Source organism: Panulirus ornatus, chromosome 11, assembly GCF_036320965.1.
Source record: "Panulirus ornatus isolate Po-2019 chromosome 11, ASM3632096v1, whole genome shotgun sequence".
Lineage (NCBI taxonomy): Eukaryota > Metazoa > Arthropoda > Malacostraca > Decapoda > Palinuridae > Panulirus > Panulirus ornatus.
In genome coordinates this window covers 19,800,146-19,817,183 of record NC_092234.1, presented here as the reverse complement: position 1 = coordinate 19,817,183, position 17,038 = coordinate 19,800,146, and the positions used below count along the sequence as shown (strand labels likewise).

Below are 17,038 nucleotides of genomic sequence, written 5' to 3'. Positions count from 1 at the left end.
GTTCACAACTGTCTCTTATGCTCTTTCACTTTTTTTTTTTTTTGAGCCTTAAATCAAATGTACTCAAAATGATAACTCAACATCGCCTTCTTCCACTTTTTTCGAGTCTCTTTCATCTTCTCATGCTCAGTTGACATCTTATCTCATCACAACTGCCTTTATGAACTCTGTTTGTGCAAGGTTTTTTTGTGAGGTAGAGGCAGCTTAGGAAATTATAATGCCTCTGAAACCCAGTTTTTATGCATTTCGCATTTCTCTTTCAAAAACCCCTCTAAATTTTTCTATATGCTGTACTTTGATTGATCTGTAATTCTAAAACTATACACAATAAACTTAATTGATTAATTTTCATATTTATTATACTTTGTCGCTGTCTCCCGCATTAGCGAGGTAGCGGAAGGAAACAGACGAAAGAATGGCCCAACCCACCCACATACACATCCACACACGCACATGTACATTTTTTTATTTTATATTTATTTTGCTTTGTCGCTGTCTCCCGCGTTTGCGAGGTAGCGCAAGAAAACAGATGAAAGAAATGGCCCAACCCACCCCCATACACATGTATATACACACACGTCCACACACACAAATATACATACCTATACATCTCAATGTACACATATATATACACACACAGACACATACATATATATATACATGTACATAATTCATACTGTCTGCCTTTATTTATTCCCATCGCCACCTCGCCACACATGGAATAACAACCCCTCCACCTCAAGTGTGCGAGGTAGCGCTAGGAAAAGACAACAAAGGCCCCATTCGTTCACACTCAGTCTCTAGCTGTCATGTAATAATGCACTGAAACCACAGCTCCCTTTCCAAATCCAGGCCCCACAGAACTTTCCATGGTTTACCCCAGATGCTTCACATGCCCTGATTCAATCCATTGACAGCACGTCGATCGACCCCGGTATACCACATTGTTCCAATTCACTCTATTCCTTGCCCGCCTTTCACCCTCCTGCATGTTCAGGCCCCGATCACTCAAAATCTTTTTCACTCAATCTTTCCACCTCCAATTTGGTCTCCCACTTCTCATTCCCTCCACCTCCAACACATATATCCTCTTTGTCAATCTTTCCTCACTCATTCTCTCCATGTGCCCAAACCATTTCAAAACACCCTCTTCTGCTCTCTCAACCATGCTCTTTTTATTTCCTCACATCTCTCTTACCCTTACATTACTTACTTCATCAAACCACCTCACACCACATATTGTCCTCAAACATCTCATTTCCAGCACATCCACCCTCCTTCGCACAACTCTATCTATAGCCCATGCCTCGCAACCATATAATACTGTTGGAACCACTATTCCTTCAAACATACCCATTTTTGCTTTCTGAGATAACGTTCTCGCCTTCCACACATTTTTCAACGCTTCCCGAACTTTCGCCCCCTCCCCCACCCTATGACTCACTTCCACTTCCATGGTTCCATCCGCTGCCAAATCCACTCCCAGATATCTAAAACACTTCCCTTCCTCCAGTTTTTCTCCATTCAAACTTACCTCCCAGTTGACTTGTCCCTCAACCCTACTGTACCTAATAACCATGCTCTTATTCACATTTACTCTCAGCTTTCTTCTTTCACGCACTTTACCAAACTCAGTCACCAGCTTCTGCAGTTTCTTACACGAATCAGCCACCAGCGCTGTATAATCAGCAAACAACAACTGACTCACTTCCCAAGCTCTCTCATCCACAAGAGACTGCATACTTGCCCCTCTTTCCAAAACTCTTGCATTCACCTCCCTAACAACCCCATCCATAAACAAATTAAACAACCATGGAGACATCACGCACCACTGCCGCAAACCTACATTCACTGTGGACCAATCACTTTCTTCTCTTCCTACTCATACACATGTCTTACATCCTCAATACAAACTTTTCACTGCTTCTAACAACTTGCCTCCCACACCATATATTCTTAATACCTTCCACAGAACATCTCTATCAACTCTATCATAGGCCTTCTCCAGATCCATAAATGCTACATACTAATTCATTTGCTTTTCTAAGTATTTCCCACATACATTCTTCAAAGCAAACAGCTGATCCACACATCCTTTACCACTTCTGAAACCACACTGCTCTTCCCCAATCTGATGCTCTGTATATCCCTTCTCCCTCTCAATCAATACCCTCCCATATAATTTCCCAGGAATACTCAACAAACTTATGCCTCTGTAATTTGAGCACTCACCTTTATCCCCTTTGCCTTTGTACAATGGCACTATGCAAGCATTCTGCCAATCCTCAGGCACCTCACCTCACATTAAATAACTTTACCAACCAGTCAACAACACAGTCACCCCCTTTTTTAATAAATTCCACTGCAATACCATCCAAACCTGCTGCCTTGCCGGCTTCATCTTCCGTAAATCCTTTACTACCTCTTCTTCTTTACCAAATTATTCTCCCTAACCCTCTCACGCTGCATACCACCTCGACTAAAACACCCTATATCTGCCATTCTATCATCAAACACATTTAACAAACCTTCAAAATACTCACTCCATCTCCTTCTCACATCACCACTACTTGTTATCACCTCCCCATTAGCCCCCTTCATTGATGTTCCCATTTGTTCCTTTGCCTTACGCACTTTATTTACCTCCTTCCAAAACATCTTTTTATTCTCCCTAAAATTTAATGATACTCTCTCACCCCAACTCTCATTTGCCCTCTTTTTCACCTCTTGCACCTTTCTCTTGACCTCCTGCCTCTTTCTTTTATACATCTCCCAGTCATTTGCATTATTTCCCTTTAAGAATCGTCCAAATGCCTCTCTCTTCTCTTTCCCTAATAATCTTACTTCTTCATCCCACCACTCTCTGCCCTTTCTAATCCGCCCACCTCCAACGCTTCTCATGCCACAAGCATCTTTTGCGCAAGCCATCACTGCTTCCCTAAATACATCCCATTCCTCCCCCACTCCCCTTACATCCTTTGTTCTCACCTTTTTCCATTCTGTACTGAGTCTCTCCTGGTATTTCCTCACACAAGTCTCCTTCCCAAGTCTGTGTGTCGTAGAAGGCGACTAAAGGGGACGGGATTGGGGGTTGGAAACCCTCCCCTCCTTGTATTTTAAATTTCTAAAAGGGGAAACAGAAGAAGGAGTCATGCGGGGAGTGCTGATCCTCCTTGAAGGCTCAGATTGGGGTGTCTAGATGTGTGTGGATGTAACTAAGATGAGAAATAAGGAGAGATACGTAGGAAGTTTGAGGAAAGGAACCTGGATGTTTTGGCTCTGAGTGAAATGAAGCTCAAGGGTAAAGTGGAAGAGTGATTTGGGAATGTCGTGGGAGTAAAGTATGGGGTTAGTGAGAGGACAAGAGCAAGGGAAGGAGTAGCACTACTCCTGAAACAGGAGTGATGGGAGTATGTGATAGAGTGTAAGAAAGTAAACTCCAGATTGATATAGGTAAAACTGAAAGTTGATGGAGAGAGATGGATGATTATTGGTGCATATGCACTTGGGCATGAGAAGAAAGATCCTGAGAGGCAAGTGCTTTGGGAGCAGCTGAGTGAGTGTTAGTAGTTTTGATGAACGAGACTGGGTTATAGTGGTGGGTGATTTGATTGCAAAGGTGAGTAATGTGGCAGTTGAGGGAATAATTGGTGTACATGGGGTGTTCAGTGTTGTAAACGAAATGGTGAAGAGCATGTAGATTTGTGCTGAAAAAGAACTGGTGATTGGAAATACCTGGTTTAAAGAAAGAGATATTCATAAGTATACGTATGTAAGTAGGAGAGATGGCCAGAGAGTGTTATTGGATTATGTGTTGATTGATAGGTGCGCGAAAGAGAGACTTTTGGATGTTAATGTGCTGAGAGGTGCAAGTGGAGGGATGTCTGATCATTATCTTGTGGAGGCAACTGGAGGGATGTCTGATCATTATCTTGTGGAGGAAAAGGTGAAGATTTGTAGAGGTTTTCAGAAAAGAAGAATGTTGGGGTGAAGAAAGTGGTGAGAGTAAGTGAGTAAGTGCAAGGAATGGAGTGAATTGGAACGATGTGTTATACCGGGGTCGATGTGCTGTCAATGGATTGAACCAGGGCATGTGAAGCGTCCAGGGTAAACCATGGAAAGTTCTGTGGGGCCTGGATGTGGAAAGGGAGCTGTGGTTTTGATGCATTATTACATGACAGCTGGAGACTGAGTATGAGCGAATGTGGCCTTTGTTGTCTTTTCCTAGCGCTACCTTGCACGCATGAGGGGGGGAAGGGGTTTTTATTTCATGTGTGGCGGGGTGGCGATGGAAGTGAATAAGGGCAGACAGTATGAATTATGTACATGTGTATATATGTATATGTCTGTGTGTGTATTTTTTTTTTTTTTTTCTTTTTTTTTTTTGCTTTGTCGCTCTCCCGCATTTGCGAGGTAGCGCAAGGAAACAGACGAAAGAAATGGCCCAACCCACCCCCATACACATGTATATACATACGTCCACACACGCAAATATACATACCTACACAGCTTTCCATGGTTTAACGCAGATGCTTCACATGCCCTGATTCAATCCACTGACAGCACGTCAACCCCGGTATACCACATCGATCCAATTCACTCTATTCCTTGCCCTCCTTTCACCCTCCTGCATGTTCAGGCCCCGATCACACAAAATCTTTTTCACTCCATCTTTCCACCTCCAATTTGGTCTCCCACTTCTCCTCGTTCCCTCCACCTCCAACACATATATCCTCTTGGTCAATCTTTCCTCACTCATTCTCTCCATGTGCCCAAACCATTTCAAAACACCCTCTTCTGCTCTCTCAACCACGCTCTTTTTATTTCCACACATCTCTCTTACCCTTACGTTACTTACTCGATCAAACCACCTCACACCACACATTGTCCTCAAACATCTCATTTTCAGCACATCCATCCACCTGCACACAACTCTATCCATAGCCCACGCCTCGCAACCATACAACATTGTTGGAACCACTATTCCTTCAAACATACCCATTTTTGCTTTCCGAGATAATGTTCTCGAATTCCACACATTCTTCAAGGCTCCCAGGATTTTCGCCCCCTCCCCCACCCTATGATCCACTTCCGCTTCCATGGTTCCATCCACTGCCAGATCCACTCCCAGATATCTAAAACACTTTACTTCCTCCAGTTTTTCTCCATTCAAACTTACCTCCCAATTGACTTGACCCTCAACCCTACTGTACCTAATAACCTTGCTCTTATTCACATTTACTCTTAACTTTCTTCTTTCACACACTTTACCAAACTCAGTCACCAGCTTCTGCAGTTTCTCACATGAATCAGCCACCAGCGCTGTATCATCAGCGAACAACAACTGACTCACTTCCCAAGCTCTCTCATCCCCAACAGACTTCATACTTGCCCCTCTTTCCAAAACTCTTGCATTCACCTCCCTAACAGCCCCTTCCATAAACAAATTAAACAACCATGGAGACATCACACACCCCTGCCGCAAACCTACATTCACTGAGAACCAATCACTCTCCTCTCTTCCTACACGTACACATGCCTTACATCCTCGATAAAAACTTTTCACTGCTTCTAACATCTTGCCTCCCACACCATATATTCTTAATACCTTCCACAAAGCATCTCTATCAACTCTATCATATGCCTTCTCCAGATCCATAAATGCTACATACAAATCCATTTGCTTTTCTAAGTATTTCTCACATACATTCTTCAAAGCAAACACCTGATCCACACATCCTCTACCACTTCTGAAACCACACTGCTCTTCCCCAATCTGATGCTCTGTACATGCCTTCACCCTCTCAATCAATACCCTCCCATATAATTTACCAGGAATACTCAACAAACTTATACCTCTGTAATTTGAGCACTCACTCTTATCCCCTTTGCCTTTGTACAATGGCACTATGCACGCATTCCGCCAATCCTATATATATATATATAGGATAGGGGATAGGGGAGAAAGAATACTTCCCACGTATTCCCTGCGTGTCGTAGAAGGCGACTAAAAGGGGAGGGAGCGGGTGGCTGGAAATCCTCCCCTTTCTTGTTTTTTTTTTTTTTTTTTTTTTTTTTAATTTTCCAAAAGAAGGAACAGAGAAGGGGGTCAGGTGAGGATATTCCCTCTAAGGCCCAGTTCTCTGTTCTTAACGCTACCTCGCTAACGCGGGAAATGGCAAATAGTATGAAAAAAAAAAAAAAAAAAATATATATATATATATATATATATATATATATATATATATATATATATATATATATATATATATGTGTGTGTGTGTGTGTGTGTATATATATATATATTTTTTTTTTTTTTTTTTTTTTTACTTTGTGTGTGTGTGTGTGTGTATATATATATATATATATATATATATATATATATATATATATATATATATATATATATGTATATATATATATATATATATATACATGTATATGTTGAGATGTATAGGTATGCATATTTGTGTGTGTGGATGTGTATGTATATACATGTGTATGTGGGTGGGTTGGGCCATTCTTTCATCTGTTTCCTTGCACTACCTCACAAATGTGGGAGACAGCGACAAAGCAACATATATAGATAAAATAGAATTTATATATATATATATATATATATATATATATATATATATATATATATATATATATATATATATATGATAGAGTTGATAGAGATGCTCTGTGGAAGGTATTAAGAATATATGGTGTGGGAGGCAAGTTGTTAGAAGGCAGTGAAAAGTTTTTATCGAGGATGTAAGGCATGTGTACGTGTAGGAAGAGAGGAAAGTGATTGGTTCTCAGTGAATGTAGGTTTGCGGCAGGGGTGTGTGATGTCTCCATGGTTGTTTAATTTGTTTATGGATGGGGTTGTTAGGGAGGTAAATGCAAGAGTTTTGGAAAGAGGGGCAAGTATGAAGTCTGTTGGGGATGAGAGAGCTTGGGAAGTGAGTCAGTTGTTGTTCGCTGATGACACAGCGCTGGTGGCTGATTCATGTGAGAAACTGCAGAAGCTGGTGACTGAGTTTGGTAAAGTGTGTGGAAGAAGAAAGTTAAGAGTAAATGTGAATAAGAGCAAGGTTATTAGGTACAGTAGGGTTGAGGGTCAAGTCAATTGGGAGGTGAGTTTGAATGGAGAAAAACTGGAGGAAGTGAAGTGTTTTAGATATCTGGGAGTGGATCTGGCAGCGGATGGAACCATGGAAGCGGAAGTGGATCATAGGGTGGGGGAGGGGGCGAAAATTCTGGGAGCCTTGAAGAATGTGTGGAAGTCGAGAACATTATCTCGGAAAGCAAAAATGGGTATGTTTGAAGGAATAGTGGTTCCAACAATGTTGTATGGTTGCGAGGCGTGGGCTATGGATAGAGTTGTGCGCAGGAGGATGGATGTGCTGGAAATGAGATGTTTGAGGACAATGTGTGGTGTGAGGTGGTTTGATCGAGTGAGTAACGTAAGGGTAAGAGAGATGTGTGGAAATAGAAAGAGCATGGTTGAGAGAGCAGAAGAGGGTGTTTTGAAGTGGTTTGGGCACATGGAGAGGATGAGTGAGGAAAGATTGACCAAGAGGATATATGTGTCAGAGGTGGAGGGAGCAAGGAGAAGAGGGAGACCAAATTGGAGGTGGAAAGATGGAGTGAAAAAGATTTTGTGTGATCGGGGCCTGAACATGCAGGAGGGTGAAAGGAGGGCAAGGAATAGAGTGAATTGGATCGATGTGGTATACCGGGGTTGACGTGCTGTCAGTGGATTGAATCAAGGCATGTGAAGCGTCTGGGGTAAACCATGGAAAGCTGTGTAGGTATGTATATTTGCGTGTGTGGACGTATGTATATACATGTGTATGGGGGGGGGGTTGGTCCATTTCTTTCGTCTGTTTCCTTGCGCTACCTCGCAAACGCAGGAGACAGCGACAAAGTAAAAAAAAATATATATATATATATATATATATATATATATATATATATATTTGTGGATGTAACCAAGATGTGAAGACCCTTACTGGAAAAACAATCACTCTTGAAGTAGAACCTTCAGACACAATTGAAAATGTGAAGGAAAATAGTGAAATTGGAGAAAAAATGTAGCTTAGTCATTGAAGCTTGTTGATACAGTGGTTAAATTGATGAGAACTGCTATTGACGTTTGTGTAAATAAATTATACATTTCCTTTTTTCCATAGCCAGAGGTTGAACCATTATGTGACATTCTTTTTTTCATTCATTTCAAGCTAGAAGTTTGTTTTCTAAATTGTTTCTTACATTTCTCATATGTATATATATGTATGTGTGTGTGTGTGTATATGTGCATATGTATGTGTATGTGTGTGTATGTGTATATGTATATATATATGTATATTATCCCTGGGGATAGGGGTGAAAGAATATTTCCCACGTATTCCTCGCGTGTCGTAGAAAGCGACTAGAGGGGACGGGAGCGGGGGGCCAGAAATCCTCCGCTCCTTGTATTAACTTTCTAAAATGGGAAACAGAAGAAGGAGTCACGCGGGGAGTGCTCATCCTCCTCGAAGGCTCAGAGTGGGGTGCCTAAATGTGTGTGGATGTAACCAAGATGTGAAAAAAGGAGAGATAGGTAGTATGTTTGAGGAAAGGAACCTGGATGTTTTGGCTCTGAGTGAAACGAAGCTCAAGGGTAAAGGGGAAGAGTGGTTTGGGAGTGTCTGGGGAGTAAAGTCAGGGGTTAGTGAGAGGACAAGAGCAAGGGAAGGAGTAGCAATACTCCTGAAACAGGAGTTGTGGGAGTATGTGATAGAGTGTAAGAAAGTAAATTCTCGATTAATATGGGTAAAACTGAAAGTTGATGGAGAGAGGTGGGTGATTATTGGTGCATATGCACCTGGGCATGAGAAGAAGGATCAAGAGAGGCAAGTGTTTTGGGAGCAGCTGAATGAGTGTGTTAGTGGTTTTGATGCACGAGACCGGGTCATAGTGATGGGTGATTTGAATGCAAAGGTGAGTAATGTGGCAGTTGAGGGAATAATTGGTATACATGGGGTGTTCGGTGTTGTAAATGGAAATGGTGAAGAGCTTGTAGATTTATGTGCTGAAAAAGGACTGATGATTGGGAATACCTGGTTTAAAAAGCGAGATATACATAAGTATACTTATGTAAGTAGGAGAGATGGCCAGAGAGCGTTATTGGATTACGTGTTAATTGACAGGCGTGCGAAAGAGAGACTTTTGGATGTTAATGTGCTGAGAGGTGCAACTGGAGGGATGTCTGATCATTATCTTGTGGAGGCTAAGGTGAAGACTTGTATGGGTTTTCAGAAAAGAAGAGTGAATGTTGGGGTGAAGAGGGTGGTGAGAGTAAGTGAGCTTGAGAAGGAGACCTGTGTGAGGAAGTACCAGGAGAGACTGAGTACAGAATGGAAAAAGGTGAGAACAATGGAAGTAAGGGGAGTGGGGGAGGAATGGGATGTATTTAGGGAATCAGTGATGGATTGCGCAAAAGATGCTTGTGGCATGAGAAGAGTGGGAGGTGGGTTGATTAGAAAGGGTAGTGAGTGGTGGGATGAAGAAGTAAGAGTGTTAGTGAAAGAGAAGAGAGAGGCATTTGGACGATTTTTGCAGGGAAAAAATGCAATTGAGTGGGAGATGTATAAAAGAAAGAGACAGGAGGTCAAGAGAAAGGTGCAAGAGGTGAAAAAAAGGGCAAATGAGAGTTGGGGTGAGAGAGTATCATTAAATTTTAGGGAGAATAAAAAGATGTTCTGGAAGGAGGTAAATAAAGTGCGTAAGACAAGGGAGCAAATGGGAACTTCGGTGAAGGGCGCAAGTGGGGAGGTGATAACAAGTAGTGGTGATGTGAGAAGGAGATGGAGTGAGTATTTTGAAGGTTTGTTGAATGTGTTTGATGATAGAGTGGCAGATATAGGGTGTTTTGGTCGAGGTGGTGTGCAAAGTGAGAGGGTCAGGGAAAATGATTTGGTAAACAGAGAAGAGGTAGTGAAAGCTTTGCGGAAGATGAAAGCCGGCAAGGCAGCAGGTTTGGATGGTATTGCAGTGGAATTTATTAAAAAAGGGGGTGACTGTATTGTTGACTGGTTGGTAAGGTTATTTAATGTATGTATGACTCATGGTGAGGTGCCTGAGGATTGGCGGAATGCGTGCATAGTGCCATTGTACAAAGGCAAAGGGGATAAGAGTGAGTGCTCAAATTACAGAGGTATAAGTTTGTTGAGTATTCCTGGTAAATTATATGGGAGGGTATTGATTGAGAGGGTGAAGGCATGTACAGAGCATCAGATTGGGGAAGAGCAGTGTGGTTTCAGAAGTGGTAGAGGCTGTGTGGATCAGCTGTTTGCTTTGAAGAATGTATGTGAGAAATACTTAGAAAAGCAAATGGATTTGTATGTAGCATTTATGGATCTGGAGAAGGCATATGATAGAGTTGATAGAGATGCTCTGTGGAAGGTATTAAGAATATATGGTGTGGGAGGAAAGTTGTTAGAAGCAGTGAAAAGTTTATATGGAGGATGTAAGGCATGTGTACGTGTAGGAAGAGAGGAAAGTGATTGGTTCTCAGTGAATGTAGGTTTGCGGCAGGGGTGTGTGATGTCTCCATGGTTGTTTAATTTGTTTATGGATGGGGTTGTTAGGGAGGTAAATGCAAGAGTTTTGGAAAGAGGGGCAAGTATGAAGTCTGTTGGGGATGAGAGAGCTTGGGAAGTGAGTCAGTTGTTGTTCGCTGATGATACAGCGCTGGTGGCTGATTCATGTGAGAAACTGCAGAAGCTGGTGACTGAGTTTGGAAAAGTGTGTGGAAGAAGAAAGTTAAGAGTAAATGTGAATAAGAGCAAGGTTATTAGGTACAGTAGGGTTGAGGGTCAAGTCAATTGGGAGGTGAGTTTGAATGGAGAAAAACTGGAGGAAGTGAAGTGTTTTAGATATCTGGGAGTGGATCTGGCAGCGGATGGAACCATGGAAGCGGAAGTGGATCATAGGGTGGGGGAGGGGGCGAAAATCCTGGGGGCCTTGAAGAATGTGTGGAAGTCGAGAACATTATCTCGGAAAGCAAAAATGGGTATGTTTGAAGGAATAGTGGTTCCAACAATGTTGTATGGTTGCGAGGCGTGGGCTATGGATAGAGTTGTGCGCAGGAGGATGGATGTGCTGGAAATGAGATGTTTGAGGACAATGTGTGGTGTGAGGTGGTTTGATCAAGTGAGTAACGTAAGGGTAAGAGAGATGTGTGGAAATAAAAAGAGCGTGGTTGAGAGAGCAGAAGAGGGTGTTTTGAAGTGGTTTGGGCACATGGAGAGGATGAGTGAGGAAAGATTGACCAAGAGGATATATGTGTCGGAGGTGGAGGGAACAAGGAGAAGAGGGAGACCAAATTGGAGGTGGAAAGATGGAGTGAAAAAGATTTTGTGTGATCGGGGCCTGAACATGCAGGAGGGTGAAAGGAGGGCAAGGAATAGAGTGAATTGGATCGATGTGGTATACCGGGGTTGACGTGCTGTCAGTGGATTGAAGCAGGGCATGTGAAGCGTCTGGGGTAAACCATGGAAAGCTGTGTGGGTGTGTATATTTGCGTGTGTGGACGTATGTATATACATGTGTATGGGGGGGGGTTGGGCCATTTCTTTCGTCTGTTTCCTTGCGCTACCTCGCAAACGCGGGAGACAGCGACAAAGTATAATAGATATAAATAAATATATATATATATATATATATATATATATATATATATATATATGTGTGTGTGTGTGTGTCATCCCTGGTGATAGGGGAGAAAGAATACTTCCCATGTATTCCTTGCATGTCGTAGAAGGCGACTAAAAGGGAAGGGAGCTGGGGGCTGGAAATCCTGCCCCTCTCGTTTTTAGTTTTCCTAAAGAAGGAACGGAGGAGCGGGCCAAGTGAGGATATTCCCTCAAAGGCTCAGTCCTCTGTTCTTAATGCTACCTCGCTAATGTGGGAAATGGCAAATAGTATAAAAAAAATCATATATACACATGTGCATTATTCATACTTGCTGCCTCTATTCATTCCCGTTGCCACCCCGCCACACGTGAAATGTCAAACCCCACCCCCTGCATGATAATCTTGAACCTCTTGGCACACAAATAGTTTGTCTGTAAGACATCATGTTTGAAAATTTAATTCTTTTCTTCTAAATAGTTGTTACAGTTATACAGAAGATTGATATATGCAGAATTAATCATAGACACTCTCAAATTTGGAGAGGTTCTGTGTAAACACTTTGACAAGTTGAGCCCAGAGCAGTCTGACTTACCAGTCCTATTTTGACCTCAAACCTTGACCCATTTTCCATATAATGCAATGTTGGCTCTCTTAACTAATTTCCTTAATACCACTTTGGTTTTTGATCACAAGAACTTGTGTGTCTCCAGCATTAGCCAGACCATATGATATTTGGAAAACCTTTGCATCACATGATTACTGTTGCTGTTGTTTGCTCCAGAGTAGACACTTATGGTGTTAGTTTTTTCATTCACTTCTAAGGTTTGGAAATGTGCCTTCTTTTGTCTTCCCTAACAGTTATTATCTGTCTATTTGAAGGAAGAGATTTCCATTTCTTCAGAAACTCTTAGACTGTATATCCTTATCCCTTAATTCATTGTCTTTTTAACCCCTTAGTTATGTGTCATTATAAGGCCTATCCTTGGTAAGGACTTTTGTCCATGACTGGAACTTTGAACATGGAAAAAGAGATGATGTACTCTGAATTTGTTGTAGACATTAACTCCTCTACCTCAGGGAAGCCATATTACTCATTGGTGAATGGATTTAGTGATGCAGTTCTGTGATTGACAGGTGTTAGAATTTATTGAAATTATGTATCTGCAAGATTGTTTTCATGTATTCTTATCTTGATGTTAGGAATTTGACAGGTTTTATGACGGTAAGAAGGATCAAGTTATGCCTGAATATTTTGAGTCTTGTAGTATTTTAGATTTTTTTGTGTCATAGGGAGCGAGGAAGAAGAAGAGAGTGCACGCCTTGCGGTATTTTGGTTGACACGGGCATCCCTTCAAGGCAACTGTGAGGCAACAGCATTGTTGCAAGACTGTCTTGACAATAATATTGGTAAGTACGTCACACATCAGCTACATCCAGTTATTTTTTGATGTATGAATTATGACCCATAGGTGATTCAGAGCTTTAGGTATGACTTAGAGGATTGATACACTAGAAAAAACAATTATTTCACACAAGCATCATTTGAAAATGAGTATAAATGGGAACAAGTAACTGGTTGAATGAATTAGTGCAATTTCAGTCAGTGATGATGTCACTGCCTGAAGAGACAGACACTTATGTAGAAAATCAGCATCAGGTCCTTGAACAAGGAGAATTGAAGTAAGTTTTGGTTACTTTGTGCTATGCATAGTATGGGCCTTGAAAAATCTTAATGGTTGGCAGTGGACATTCCTCATCATTCAGGTGTTTGAAAATGACATGACCTTGGTGGCAGATTCAAGAAAGTTACAGAAGCTGTTGCCTTAGCTTTGAAAAGTGCATTAAAGGAGGAAGTTGAGATGTAATGTGGATAAAAGTATGTTCATGATATTGAGTATTTAGGCAAGACATGTTGTACTGTGTGAGTTTGAATGGGGAGAACCTGGAGCAGGTTGAGTGCTTTAGATACATGGAAAAAGGACATGGCAGCAACTATGGGAGCTGAAGTGAATCATGGGGTCGAAATGAGGCAAAGGTCCAAGATGCATTTAGGAGTGCATGTGGAAGGAGAGTTCATTGTCTGAGAGCAAAAACAAAATGTTTGAGGATTGTAGGGTGGGAAATGTGGCAAAGGTCCTGGTTGCATTTAGGAATGTGTGGAAGGAGAGGTCGTTAGTTTAAAGGCAAAAGTAAAATGTTTGAGGATTATAGGGTGGGGAATGGGGAAAAGGCCCTAGATGCATTTAGGAGTGTGTGAAATTAGAGGTCATTGTCTGTGAGGGCAAAAGTAAAATGTTTGAGGACCATTTGTGGTATGAGAAGGGTTGATCAAGTAGGAAATAGTAGGGTTAGAGAAAGGTGTCATAGAAAGAAGAGTATGGTTGAAAGTGTGCATGGGATAGAGCAAACTGGAGCATCATGGTATAGAGGGGGTGATGCACTGTCACGGGTGAATCAGGGCATATGAAGCATTCAGGGGAAATCATGGAAAGGTCTGTAGGTATTGGCTGTGGATAGGGGGCTCTGGTTTCTATGTATTATGCATGACAACTAGAGAATATACATGAAAATTATTGTTATTTATGTGTAACATTTAAAAAGCCATTATATTCTTAAATATTTTTCACATATTTTTTCATAGCAAACATCTAGACAACACATCCTCTACCCCTCATGAAGCCAAATTATTTCTCCCTAGTTTGATACTGCTTGCATGCTACCACCCTCTCCCTCCCACTGCTTTACTGGGTTGAGGTGAACAGGCAGTCAGTGTACATTGTTGTTTTGTTGTTGTTTTTGTGATGGCAGGGGTTTAAGAGGAAGATGTAAGGGCTGAAAAAGAGGGCAAATGAGAGTTAGGGTGAGCAGGCATCAGCAAACCTTAGGAAGAGTAAGAAAATGTGTCAGAAGGAGGTTAATAGTGTGGGAAAAACAAGAGAACAAATGGGAACATTGATGAATGGTTCAAATGGGAAAGTGCAACAAGCAGGGAGAAGTTGAGGAGGAGATAAAGTGAGTGTGTTTAGTGATTGAGTGGCAGAAGTAGGGTGTTTAAGTTGGAGAGTTATGCACAATGAGAGAGTCATGGCAAGCTGTCTGGTGAAAAGAGAAGAGATGGTGAAAGCTTTGCATAAGGTGAACATGTTCCAAGACTCTTCATGCCCAGAATGCTGCTTCCATACATAAGACACTGAGCTCTTCTCAAGAGCCATACAATCTCTGCAAATGGACACACACAAATACATAAAACTTCATGACTTGCAAGCATGACTGGTGGACATGGCCAGCTTTTTTGAGTGCTGGAGGGGAGTCATGGGGACACAAGGGTGGGAAGAACAGAAGTAAGCACTTATTGTACTATTAACAGCCTATAAAGTGTGTTTTATCACCAAGAAGGCACAGGAAATAATTTTACTGCCCTCATTACTCCTACAACCACCATTATAAGTTAATGGTTGTCCACTTGAAAATCATCCATACACAATAACCATGCAGAAAATACATATGTTGTTGGATGACCTTCTTACTGATGAAGAAAATGATAGAAATTAACATGAAAAATGAGAAATGTCACTTTTAGAGTGCTTTTAGTGGTGGATTAGAAAAAGTTCCAATTCACTCTATTCCTTGCACAACTTTCACCCTCCTGCATGTTCAGGCCCCAATCACTCAAAATCTTTTTCACTCCATCTTTCCATCTCCAATTTGGTCTCCCACTTCTCCTCGTTTCCTCCACCTCTGACACATATCCTCTCTTTCCTCTCTCATTCTTTCCATGTGACCAAACCATTTCAAAACACCCTCTTATGCTCTCTCAACCACACTCTTTTTACCACCACACATCTCTCTTACCCTTTCATTACTTACTCGATCAAACCACCTCACACCACATATTGTCCTCAAATGTCTCATTTCCAGCACATACACCCTCCTCTTCACAACTCTATCTATAGCCCACACCTCGCAACCATATGTCATTGTTGGAACCACAATTCCTTCAAACATACCCATTTTTGCTTTCCAAGATAACGTTCCTTACATTTTTCAACGCTCCTAGAACCTTCACCCTCTACCCCACTCTGTGACATCTCTTCTGCTTCCATGGTTCCATCCGCTACTAAATCCACTCCCAGATATCTAATACACTTCTAATTTTTCTCCATTCAAAATAACCTCCCAATTAACTTCTCCCTCAACCCTACTGAACCTAATAACCTTGCTCTTATTCACATTTACTCCCAGCTTTCTTCTTTCATACTTTTTACCAAACTCAGTCACCAACTTCTGCAGTTTCTCACCCAAATCAGCCACCAGAGCTGTATCATCAGAGAACAGCAACTGACTCTTTTCCCAAGCTCTCTCATCCACAATAGACTGCATACTTGCCCCTCTCTCTAAAACTCTTGCATTCACCTACCTAAAAAACCCATCCATAAACAAATTAAACACCTGCTGAAAACCAATATTCACTGAGAACCGATCACTTTCCTCTCTTTCCACTCGTACACATGCCTCACATCCTTGATAAAAACTTTTCACTGCTTCTAGCAACTTACCTCCAACACCATATACTCTTAATACCTTCCACAAAGCATCTGTATCAGCTCTATCACATGAGTTCTCCAGATCCATTAATGTTATATACAAATCCATCTGTTTTTCTATGTATTTCTCACATACATTCTTCAAAGCAAACACCTGATCCACACATCCTCTACCATTTCTGAAACCACCACACTGCTCTTCCCCAATCTGATGTTCTGTACATGCCTTGACCTTCTCAATCATTACCCTCCCATATAGTTTCCCAGGAATACTTAACAAAATTATACCTCAGCAATTTGAACACTTATCCCCTTTGCCTTTGTACAGTGGCATTATGCATGCATTCTGCCAATCCTCAGGCACTTCACCCTGAACCATACATTCATTGAATATGCTTAACAACCAGTCAGCTACACAATCACCCCATTTTTTATTAAATTCCACTGCAATACCATCCAAACCTGCTGCCTTGCCAACTTTCATCTTCTGCAAAGCTTTCACTACCTCTTCGGTGTTTACCAAACCATTCTCCCTGACCCTCTCACTTTGCACACCACCTCGACCAAAACACCCTATATTTGCCACCTCTATCATCAAACGCATTCAACAAACCTGCAAAACACTCACTCCATCTTCTCACTTCACCACTACTTCTTATTACCTCCCCATTAGCCCCCTTCACCGATGTTCCCATTTGTTCTCTTGTCTTACTCACTTTATTTACCTCCTTCTAAAACATCTTTTTAATCTCCCAAAAATTTAGTGATACTCTCTCACCCCAACTATCATTTGCCCTGTTTTTCACATCTTGCACCTTTCTCTT

General features: G+C 41.6%; 1 protein-coding gene across 1 annotated transcript in view; it reads left to right on the top strand.

Moving 5' to 3' along the window:
• Nucleotides 1-17,038, top strand: part of wfs1 (wolframin ER transmembrane glycoprotein wfs1) — an 81,266-nt gene that overhangs the window by 21,152 nt on the left and 43,076 nt on the right. The window contains exon 3 of the mRNA XM_071666723.1: nt 12,961-13,077. Within this exon, the coding sequence (XP_071522824.1) occupies nt 12,961-13,077 (117 nt within the window). The remainder of the gene's footprint in view (nt 1-12,960; nt 13,078-17,038) is intronic.